Raw genomic sequence first — 11,388 nt, 5'->3', positions numbered from 1 at the left:
GCCTGCAACATCACACTACAGATGAACCTATGTCCCTGTGAGAAGGGCAGCTGATAGACCCTTACCTAAACTGAGTTATGCAGCCTGTGCTAATCCCATATCAGATTTGACCCTTAAAATCACTGATACTTGGTTTAGCAGAGCCCCTGCCAGTTACAGTAACACTCCACCACTGTTGCTGTCAGTGGTGGTATCACTTAATGGCCACACGTGATCTGTGATCCCCTACTCCACACTTCTGTCCAGAGCATGTAGGAAGTACAGTGGTTTCATATTAGATTTTTTCCTTTGATGTAAAATGATCTATGGAAGGTATTCTGAGTGATACAACTTCACAAAAAACCACATATTTAAAACTGCTATTCTCTATGTTCTTTCATGCTTTACAGAATTATTTTTTTTTAAAGTGTCCTTCAGTTTTTCCCTTACTTCCAGGTTCCTATGTGAGATGCAGCTGTTTTTCAGATCTTTCCCCTTTCCAGGCTTGATTGGAGGCATGGGAAGACAGAGGTGAAGAGGACAAGTGCTACTAGGAGATGGGCTAAGTGTCAGAACCAGTTCCTCAACACAGCCTCACAGGAAGGGAATATTCCCAAAACAGGCCATCACTGTCACTTCTTCCTTATCAGATGTCCAAATGCCCTGTGCCCCATATTCACAGCTCCCTCATTCTGATCAGCTCAGTGCCCACAAGCCACAAGCTTGGTGATACAGACATTGTAGAGCTTGAATTCCAGAAGTTTAGAAACAATGGGTCTGGGTGATGCACAAGATTGGTGTATGGACTCAGGAGTGGGCAGGCTGGGTTGAGGCAGTTAACCCAAATGAAACTCCCCTGAAATGCCAATGCCTCTGTGGCAGAAGCAGCTTAAGCAGTTTAGTTAAACCTCTTTTTTTTTTGTTTGTTCTTGATGCTGAAAACCAGAATTACTTCTCCTCCTTTCCTAGTCTCTTAGTTATTTTCAGCTGGTGAAGTACTCTGCTGAATATCTAAAGGAGTTCATTTTGAAACCTGACTAATGACACTTATCTTCCCAACCATTATAGTGAAGCACTATTGATATCAGAGGACCTAACTTGCCTGCAGCATCAGCAGTATGAACTTGCATTAGCACCAGGGGTTTGAGCCAGGGCATGGTATGAGTCAGGAACCAGGCTGTTTGCCCAGATGCTGAAGGTGGATGGAAAGATCAGAAAAGAAGGAGAGAGTACAGAAGAGTGGGAAGGTCAGTGAGCAGGCTACGGTAAGCTAGAGGAGGTATGAGTGGAAAGCAGCTGTGGATATCTACTTGCAATAAACTGGATGAATCCTTTACTTCAATCCTTTAGATCAGGACCTTTGGCATTATAGGATAGTTTATATCCAGAGGCAGAAAAAGGATAGTTTCCATGTGTACTGAAGTCCTTCCCAGTTTCTATACATGGAATAATCTTCAACCAACCTTAAGACAGAGTTTAACCATAGTCACTGAGCATCTCTTCAGAATTTACCATGGAAGCCTTATAACCCTAAGAAGCAAAGCAAACACAAGCAACAAACAGTGCACTATTACTTTCAAATTTTTTTATTAGCTTCTAATTCTGGGACGCTCAGGTTGAACTACTGTGAAGCCATAATCTCAACACTATTAACTCTCACTGATTAGATACTGCTAGGGGCTAATCTTTTCTGAAACACTACCAGTTTTGCATGCCTCTGCACACCTAACTTGAGAGACCTTGAGAGGCCTGATTTTCCAAGGCTTTTGGAAAAGCCACAGCTGTTTCAGTGCTTTGACTTTGATTCTGTGGCTTTAAAAAGCTGCTGTCTTAGGTTTCAAGTATATAAAGTCATTAGCAATTTCAGAATATCCTAGCCTAACTATGTAATTAAAGGAGAAACAATGACAACAACCAGCCAACAGGCAGGCTCATAAACCCTTAATAATGCACTTTTACAAGTAAACAAGCTGTTTTCCAAGATTGTGGTCCAACCAGTAGCTCTGTCCCAATGTCATTCCTGTTGCTCTTCCTCCACCTAAGGTATTTTTTTCCTTGTTTCCAGCAGTAAGCTGTGTGAGACAGGGCATGCCTCTCACTTCATGTCTACACAAGTGCCCAGGTATACTTGTAGAAAAAAAAAATAGGTGTACTGCTAGAAGAAATAATCTGTAAACAGGAGAGGTGCCAGTAAGACTGGCAGTATTCAAGAGGATGAGGAGCAGTGACCTTTCTGCTGTGTGTGAGACGAGGAAGTTGGTCTGAGATTTCATTCAGGTGGAATGAAATATGAGGAGATTGGTTTTACGAGCTCCACATGTTACATCTTAGTTCCTCCTGTGAAGTGGTCAGGGTCTGCATGACGTTCTGATTAGTTCAGCCAAGACCCAAATATGCAGGAAGCAGCTTATGACCACAAAACTCAAAACTTGTTAGCTAACTTTTCTTGCTCTGAGTCCAAAAAAATGGCAGAAAATGGCAGATATTTCCTCCCTTTCTAAACCTGCTGGGTGAAGTACTGTGCTCTGTATTCATTCAAACTTCTGCTTAAATGCATGATAATGTTTCCTAAGTATGGTTTGCAGACTTGGTCCTCTCAAGTTCAAATTACTGCACACTTGCTGATCTTGTTAGAACTTAAAGCCTGTGGCACAAGAACTTGTAGCATCCAGAACACATTTAGAATTGAAAAAAAATACAAGAGAGACTTCTCTACCACTATTTTCTTTCTTGTATCCATAGAAATAGGGGTTGAATTGGTAAAAATGTGCTATGTTGCTTTAAATAATTGCCATATAGTGATTACTGTAAAGCAAGTGCTTTGTTTTAACTGGACTGACACTCATTTCCATAGAAACAGAGAGAGGATAGCAGCCCGCTTGTTTGAACTGTCTTGTTGATTTCATCTGTGTCAGAATGCAGGAATATAAAGTATTTTAAAATGTGGGAAAAGCCTGGGGTTTTGTACTTAGATTCCTCTTTTCCCCCCCAAAAATCCAAAGACAACATTAGTGAACTTTTTGGAACTGTTGTTCTGGGAGAAGAGAGCAAAAATTACATATATCAGCTCCTAACAAATTTATTGGGGAGAAAAGAGGGAGAAAAAGCAGTAGGAAGTATAGTGAGGACATGTGTTTATATATATATATGTGTGTGTGTGTGTGTGAGTGTGTGTACGTGTGAAAAAGTACTTCTGAGATTATAAATTTCCAGTAACTTTTGTTATTGTGATTTTGTTACTAATAGAAAATTTCAGGCCATCTAACTCAAGTGTCTTCTATGACTTCACATTTTTTATTTCCTAACTGACAGCAGTAATTTTATTTGAATTTCCATACACTAAGCCGTGATATGAGTTTCAAATTGGCAGTTTGGCTGAAGTTCAGAGAAAAATGAATAATATGGTGAAAAAAAAATAAATTAAAAGCTCGGATTTTGGCTTTACTCTTGCAACACTTCCATGCAACAACACTGTTCCTGCATTTCTTATATTGTGAAATTATTTTTTTTTTTTGTCCCCATGTTCAAAAGAGAGAAACTGTTTGAAGCAGACATGATATCTAGCCAGGATTCTAACTTACAGGCTTTTGTCTTTTCTTTGGGGAAAACAATGGATCTCACTCCTGTTGCTCGTAGGAAAGGCCAAGGCTGAGACAATCTGTAATTCTACATGTTGAACATGTCTGGATTAGTTATGCTGTCTTCCAGCCCCTGAGCATTGCCAGCTTGTAGAAACTGCTTTCAAGGCTATGGCAAAGAAACACATTCTGCAAATCAGAATAAATAATAGTTTCTGCCTCCCTACCTTTGTGTTTTACTTTGCTGTCTCTAACTCTTTAAGCAGTACCCATAGCAAATAGCAGGGATTACCAAAACCAGGTTTTAGATTAATGTTGAATAGCAGAGGATCTCCCATTCAGGATGAAAAAATAAAAAGAAATTGTTATTTTACCAAAAGCATGTCTTCAATTTCTGTTGGCTGCAATGTCTCTCAGTTTTTCTCCTCTGTAGAAAGGCTTCCCTAGAAGGCAGATATCTACACATAGGAGCACCCACCTGTCTCTTGTGCTGTTTAGTCAACCCTCACTGCTTCACCTCCTTGGAGGTCACCTGCAATATTTTTAAGCTCTCCTAGTTCAGTTGTTCCACTTGAAAACTGTCTTTGCCTTTGGGTTATACCTGCACAGTGCCAAAAGTATTCCAGGCTCATTCCTGCACCACTAGATGTTCTTTTTCTTACAGAATCAAAGGGCTAGAAGAAGCAATGCCATCTCATGGGAAAGAGAAGATTCACAATTCCTGACTAGGATTTTCTGATTCAAAGCCTTTCAGGATTGAGTACTGGGTGATATTTCTCAGTGATTTTTGACGTTTTATATATTGTTCTGCATTGATTGTTTACTTGTCCATTGCCTACTTAAGAGTCACACGTGGCAGACTTGAGTTGACATTCTTGACATCTGTGTTCCAGGAATTAGTCAGCAAACCAGAGAGGAGGAGGTAACACATTTCCTGTTAGAGCTATAGCAGGTTGTCTGAATATATTTCTCCCTTTATTGTGTAAGGAATGAGGGTCTGTCATCCTGAAGCCATAGATTATCTGGTGGATATGTAGTTGTAGTAGATATGGCAGGTATGAAAGTAGAGTAGACGAATAAATTGACCATAGTCATCTAAGGACCTTTCTGGAAGATCTGAATATGGCTCCCAAATGCTTTGTTTCATGTAAAAATCTGTGCTAATTATAACATTCTTCTGGCATTCTTTTCTGCCTTCCTTGGAACCGACCCGAGTCAGATTCAATAACCAGGTAGGGCAAGATGAAGGGGAAAAAATGAGAGGACTGGGTGGAAGACTCCCACAGGTCTCCTTCCAGTACCACAGTTGGAAGGCACAGGGTATCAGGTTCATCTCAGAGACAAACACTGTCCTTATCTGAAACAGACAGGAGGAAAAACTTCACACACCTGGCAGAACTACTGTTCCCTCTTCCTGTCCATGTTTGCAGTTGCAAATGCTTCAGAGCTATTCCATTCTATGTTATTTCGGCATCTTTGATCACATTTATCTGAGCTCAATAAAACTTGATAGAATGTCCCTGACCTCAGGCAGGTTCATTTGAAACCTGGTTTGCTCTCATTTCCCAAGGCTAAGGAAGCATGACTATAATGTATGTATTATACAGTTGTTCTGTGTGTAAAGAGGGAGAAGGTGAGGAAAGAAAAAAGATTCAGATCCAATAGTTCAAGCAAGTCAAAGTTCAGTGTACCATCCCGAAAGAGGTGCCAAATCTTGGAAATTCAAGTCTGGATTAAATCCAACATCAGTTAGAGCAGCAGGAGATGAACGGATTTAACAGAATTAGTCTTTTTTCTTTTTTTTTTTTTTTTTTTTTCAGAAGAAAAGAGATCAATGTGAACATGCAAGCTAGGATGTTTAGATGTTCTTGCCTACCTACTTTATATCTAAGTACAACCTTAGGGCAGAAGATGTTTGTATGTCCCTTTTCCAGTGTTGCTTCTGGGTTTTCTTTCCTGAGGGCAGCTCTTTACAGGAACTAGGAAATGAGTGTCCTGCTTTATTCTCTTTAGTCCCTCATACCTTAAAAGGAGCTCCAAATTCTATTTGAAGGTGGCTTAGCAGGTTGTAATGACAATTTGTTTGAACTTCCCACTGGTTTACTTTTCAGTCTTACAAAAGATTCCAAGGAACAACGTGAACTCTCTCAAAGGAACTTCAAGATGTTTTCTCACTTTGTAATGAATGCTTTAAGCACGCTTACACACTTCAGGCTCAGCTATGCTGAACTACATGGGTCTCAAAGCAAAGGACTACGATAAGGTGTTGTCAGGTAGCAACATGAGCAAACAGAAAAAGGGAAAGTTTCTTTTTGCAACAAGGAAGAGTCAGGGCCGTTTCTAACACAGCAGTTTGCCTACTGAAATCCCTCACCCAGGGATCCTGCCGGGAAAAGCTGTCAGCTGGGTTTCCCCCGGAGACTTCTGAGCCAATGTGTAAGGGAAGACAGGAGCGTGGGTGAGGCAGAAGAGTCGGCAGATGAGGCAAGGAGGTCTGAAGGAGGAAAGTCTGGGAACTCGCGCTGCAGGGGACGGAGAGTGACAGGGAGCACCTTGCCTCTGTCTTGGGAAAATGCAAGCAGGGAAATATTGTTCCGTGAGTTAGGGGGGGTGTGCAAGTCCATGACAGCCCTCCAACCATGGCCAAGCAGGAATGAGGGAGGGAGAAATAAAGTTAAAAATAAAGAGCTCTTCGCAGAGGGTGTGAAGGCGAAATCGCGCCTCCTAGCCAAGAGGGAGGTGCCGGGACCTCGAACTGCCCGGAGAGGGGTGGAGAGAGCCGGGGGAGGGCGGGCGAGGTGCAGCCGGGTCTGAGTCAGCCCGGCCCGCACGATGTGCGTTGAGGGCAGTGCCAGGCACGGAGCCGCCGAGAAGCCTCTTCCCTTCCCCGCCGTCCTCTCGGGCTCCCCGGCGGCGGCAGCGACGCGACTCCCGGTGCCCCGCTCTGCCGGGACCCCCCTCCCGCCAAAGCGGGGGGCGGCTGCGCTGCGGCCTCGGCCTCGGGCAGGGCTGCTCCGCCCTCCTCCTCCCGCGCTCCGCCGCCCGCCCGGTCCCGGGGCAGCCGGCGCTGCCCCGTGGCGGAGGGTGCCCGGCGGGTCGGGGTCGGCCGTACCGCCAGCCGGGGCCGGCACCATCATGTGAGGCGGTGGGTTTCCCCCCCTGCCCCAAGCTGCCCTCTCCCGCACGATGAGGGAAGGGGATGCGGGGCAGCACCCACGCCGGAGACAGGTAGAGCTCGGGAGGCTCCTCCACCTCCTCTCCGGCGTGATCCTCGTGTGCAGCGCGGAGGTCGCGGCACTCGCCGACTTCTCAGGTACGGGGCGGCCCCGCCAGCGGCGGCGGGAGGGCCGGGACCGACTAACGGTAACGGGAAACGCGGTGCCCGGTGCCGGGGGCTGAGGGGCGCGGCCCCAGGGCTCGGCGGTGGCCGCCGGGGCAGGAGGAGGGCACTGTCCGGGCAGAGGTCTGGCTGCTCGGCTGGTAGCACCCCCGCAACGCCTCATGAGGGGGAACCCCCCCGGGCAGGAGCGGGAGTGAAGTGCCGGCGCTCACCCGGCCCGCTGGCTGACCCCGCCCGGATGGGCTCAGAAAGCTGCGTAGTGACCGGCGAGCTGCCGGCACGTCGTGTCCCGGGGCCGGGACGCGGGCCCAGGGGAGCGAGGGCGCATGATTCAGATGTACCGTAGCTGCGCCATTCGTGGGAGGGAGGGGAGGGAGGGAGGAGAGGGCTCAGGGCCGCCGGAGGGGTCAGGCGGGAGGGACGGGAGGACTCGGGCTGCCGGTGTCTTCTCAGTTGCGCAGTGGGAAAGCCGTGCGTGAAGCCGCCGGGGCCTGACCCCAAGTGCGTGGAAGTCCCTGGAAGGGTTCCTAGTTTCTCCTGGGTACTTGGAGCCGGGCCCCGAGTGAGCCGTCCGTAGCACCGGTAGCGAGCAAACGCTGCGCTTGTCATTGCTGGGAGAGGGTTTCAGCTCGTAGCGCTGGGATGGCAGGAGTCGCTTCGAAGTGAGCACAGAAGCGCTTGGTTGCCCTTCAGAAAATCATCGCTGCGAGGGTGCTGTGCCAGTGCAGGATGAAACGACTAGAAATTGGAAAGATGTCCTTGTTTCCTGCAGAACCAAGAAGCAGACTTTCTTTTCTGTTGGGAGAAGACAGCCGTCTTGTAGCTTTCCTTGTGGTCCATGCCATCTCCCTCCTGTTGCAAAGTTACTTCGAACAGTTCCACCCCTTTCTGTATTTCACAGGGAGCACAGCCTATTCCTGGCAGTTGCAAGCTTAAGGAGCTGCCTCTAGGGCAGAAATCAAGCCGTACCCGTAATGAACAGAGCAGAACTTTGCAAAAGCTGGTCGAGTGCACTGGAATAAAGTTGGGATATAATTAACAGTTCAAATGTGTTGCTATGCACATCAGTATAGGTCACAGTAATACAAAATGCTAGTGATTGTTCTGTAGAAAGTATTTTCTCAGCAACACAAAAATGCAGTCTGTGATTTTACTACTCTGACCAACTCTGAGGCTGAACATTTCTAAAAAAGCAACCAGCAAATACAAGGATCAGGATTACATACTTGGATATACTATTTTTCTCCTGTTAGATTCCTTTCACATCCAAAAGGCTTTTAAATGCTTGCTATCTCATTCTTTGGTGATTTTGTGATTGTTTGTTTGCTTTTGTTGTTGTTTTTCTTTTTTTCCTTAATTGCTGGCTTGTAGATGTTAGTTTAGGATTCATACTGTAGTTCTCCAAAATACAATAAAATAAATGTTCAGATTTTCCTTTCAAATAGCCGCTGAGTTAAAAAATATCCCTCTAGTTTATCTAGCAAAGTTCCTCTCACAAAAGTCCATTCACTTTTCAAATGAAGTTATTTAGATAAGGTTATCCAAGATACACTTCAAAAGTACAACTGTATTCAGTATTCATTATGCACTGAACTTTCCAAATAGGTAGAATGACTGAAGAAAGATTTTTGTCTCACCCCAGAGATCAGTATGAAAAATGTCATGCAGAGAATTCAGTAAATAAGAAAATCAGATCCTAAAATTCTTGCCAATCTGGGAACTTTCCAGGCTTCAACAAATTATACTCACAGTTTCTTTTGACTTTTAACGCAGATATGTAATCCAGAATGATACCTTTTAAAGAAAGGTATCCAGAGCACACAGAGAAGTTTTTAGCTACTTAGAAAGTAGGTGCTGCAGGCCAGGAACTATCAAGAGTAAGATGCCTGCAGTGACATCTCCAGTCTGTTTAGTATCTGTTACAGATTTGCAGCCTCTAACAGCAGCTTCAAGCTGAGCTTCTGAACTTTCTGAATTTCCTTACTTGGTCCCTCCTACAGCAGGAATGATGACTTGATTTTCTTAAGCTCTGTTGAATTTACATGAAAACAAATCTGCCTCGTTTGAAGGGGCAGCACCTGGCAGCTGCCAAGGTGCTGGCAGATCCCGGGGGGATTATCCTGAGGAATGAGGAGTGGGGATTTGGCTCCCGTGGCTTTACCTGCCACCTACACTTTCACTCTCATGGAAGGGGCCAGGTCTAGCCCTGCCCTTCTGAGGTTAAAACTTTCAGGCACCATGTTACAGGTTTCCTCGTTCAGCCCATGCCATAGCAAAAGGAACTGAGATTTGCACTGTGAATATGTTCTGCACAATTTGATCAGGTACTGGGAATTTAGGAGTGCCCAGGTAATTGGAAAGCCAGTTGCTTCAACTTCTCCTTTTCACAGGTTTGAGGCTTTTATGCTCAGGTGCATATTATCAGGTGCAGATTATCAGGTGCATAGTTTTTCAGGTCATTGCCTTTTCTGTTCTGTGTGTTTCCAGCACTGGATCTCTACCTCAGCAGCCCAAACTGTTCCTCTCTCCTTCCCCACCCCCTCATTCTCTATTTCTGACAGCTTTCCCTAGTCACTTCCCAGCTTGCTGTCTGATTGCAGCAACTGCACATGTAAACGTTGTTGTTCTCTTTATATATGTATTTAATTGTGCTAGCCATGCTTACCTGCCCAGAGTCCATTTGTTAATCACAAGGCCTTGCTGGTATGAAGGCAAAAATTACTCCTCTTAAGATTTGTTTGATGTTCTGGAAGGGAGAGCAGGGAACAGTGTATGTGGACAGAGAAGGGTTATTTTTAATTTTTTTTATTTTTTTAATGTTTGACTTGTATTTATTTCCCCATTCAGAAGGCTGTGATCATTTTTTATGGATCACTACACAGAACAGAAGCAGTGAAACTGTTACAATATTTATCCCTCCCTTCTCAGAGAGGTTGGGAGCTCTGGCTGCAAGTAGAATCTCTTCAGTTGGTTATTGCAGTTCAGTTGCCATTGTTGTCTTGTTACTACTCTTCCCTCTGTAGGATATACAGCTGCAGATTTTTGCTTTTCATGTGTTTCTCAGGCCAGCTTTTAACTATGAAAAGGCTTTTTCTAGGTGGGTGTCTGGCTTTTTCTTTTGGGATGTTTCTTCACTGTGCACTAACATTTTATGAACTGGTATGTGAATTGGTGTTTTCTAGGGATAAAAATGTTCTGAAACAAGACTTCAGTAGCAGAGCTTTAATTTAAAGTTTGTGAGGAGGACCTAGTGTCAGTAAGTAAAATTAGTTCCTCCTTTTAGTAACTGGAGATATTTGAGGTAAAGGAAAGTTGATACACGTGATCCTTAAAGTTCTGCATAATCTATTTTTCTCTAGCAGTGTAGTGGCAACAAAGAATTCTGCACTGGTTATTGAAAGTGGAGGTTTGCACTCCTGTGTGTGATAAATTCTTCAAAGTGAAATCCAAACATGTATGCCCAAAGTTTAAACTAAAAGCTGGAGGTTTGAAAGAAGAGAGATTTAATCCACAGTTCTTTCCTTAGATCTTTGTGCGTGTTGGTTTGATCCTAAAGCTAGAGAATTTTATTTCCCTTATGCCCACTCTTTGTAGACATCTGAAAAATCTTTACACCAAAACAGTTATTCATGCCTAAAATTTTGTTCCTACTTGACAAAACTCTTTCCTCGTGTTGTTTTTCTCACTGATCACTTACAGCTTTCATGTTTCAGGTCAGGTTCCAGTCCAAGAGACTGAAGACTGCTGTGAATTTTCCTAGTACTCTGGTCTCTGGGAGCCAAAATCCTAAATACTCTGGGTTCCCAGGAGACTGTCAGAAGTGGAGGGACACATTTTTCAAGAAATGAAGGCCACGTGGCACGTGTTTCCTCAAAGATCCTTTGTGTTCAAGGACTGGTTCCCAAAATAGGCAAAATGAGGAGGTGGCAAGACCAGCAAACTTCTCTAGTACACTTTTACTTACTGTCCTGGTTTGGGCCAGGATAAAGGTGATTTTCTGTCTTGTACTTTTGCGTTCAGCTAAGCCTCTTGTAAGTAGCTGCACTTGCTGAAATTAACAGCAAGTTTCTCAGACAGTGTCTGCTTCTAGGACTGATAACACTTGATGTTTATAGTTACTGCTAGAGAGCATCTGTCACTCGGTTTAATTGACGGGCCAGTGTTAAACCATGACACTTACACACCACAGTGTGCTACCACTGCTGCTAAGGGAGGGTTGGTTTTGCTGGGCATGGTGGCAGTCACTTAGGAACATGTGTGTTCCCAAAAGCACTTCTCCCTTCTCTCATCCCCCAGCCATGGGGAATGCCCTGCTGCCAATGGGAAAAGTGCTGGGCTTTCCCCTTGGCTCTCTGTCCTAGCCCTGCTCCTCCTCCCACCTTTTCCCTGTCTGGTGCAAAAGTGGTCTGTCCTCTTACTCTTATGGAAACAAATCCCTTCTCAGCAGAAACGCTGAGGACCATCTATCCATATTTTTTTTTTTTTTTTTTT

At 44.7% G+C, this 11,388-nt stretch overlaps 1 protein-coding gene across 4 annotated transcripts in view; it reads left to right on the top strand.

Annotated features, from left to right (window-relative positions):
* Positions 1-6,343: 6,343 nt before the first annotated feature.
* Positions 6,344-11,388, top strand: part of EVA1C (eva-1 homolog C) — a 40,842-nt gene continuing 35,797 nt past the window's right edge. For 3 of the 4 annotated variants that reach the window (XM_071754519.1, XM_071754510.1, XM_071754503.1), the window contains exon 1: positions 6,344-6,870. In XM_071754519.1, coding sequence (XP_071610620.1) covers positions 6,744-6,870 — 127 coding nt within the window. In that variant the 5' untranslated portion in view covers positions 6,344-6,743. The remainder of the gene's footprint in view (positions 6,871-11,388) is intronic. The other variant, XM_071754492.1, reaches the window with a different exon arrangement.

Source organism: Heliangelus exortis, chromosome 1 (genome assembly GCF_036169615.1).
Source record: "Heliangelus exortis chromosome 1, bHelExo1.hap1, whole genome shotgun sequence".
NCBI lineage: Eukaryota > Metazoa > Chordata > Aves > Apodiformes > Trochilidae > Heliangelus > Heliangelus exortis.
This window is presented reverse-complemented; position numbering and strand designations above follow the sequence as displayed.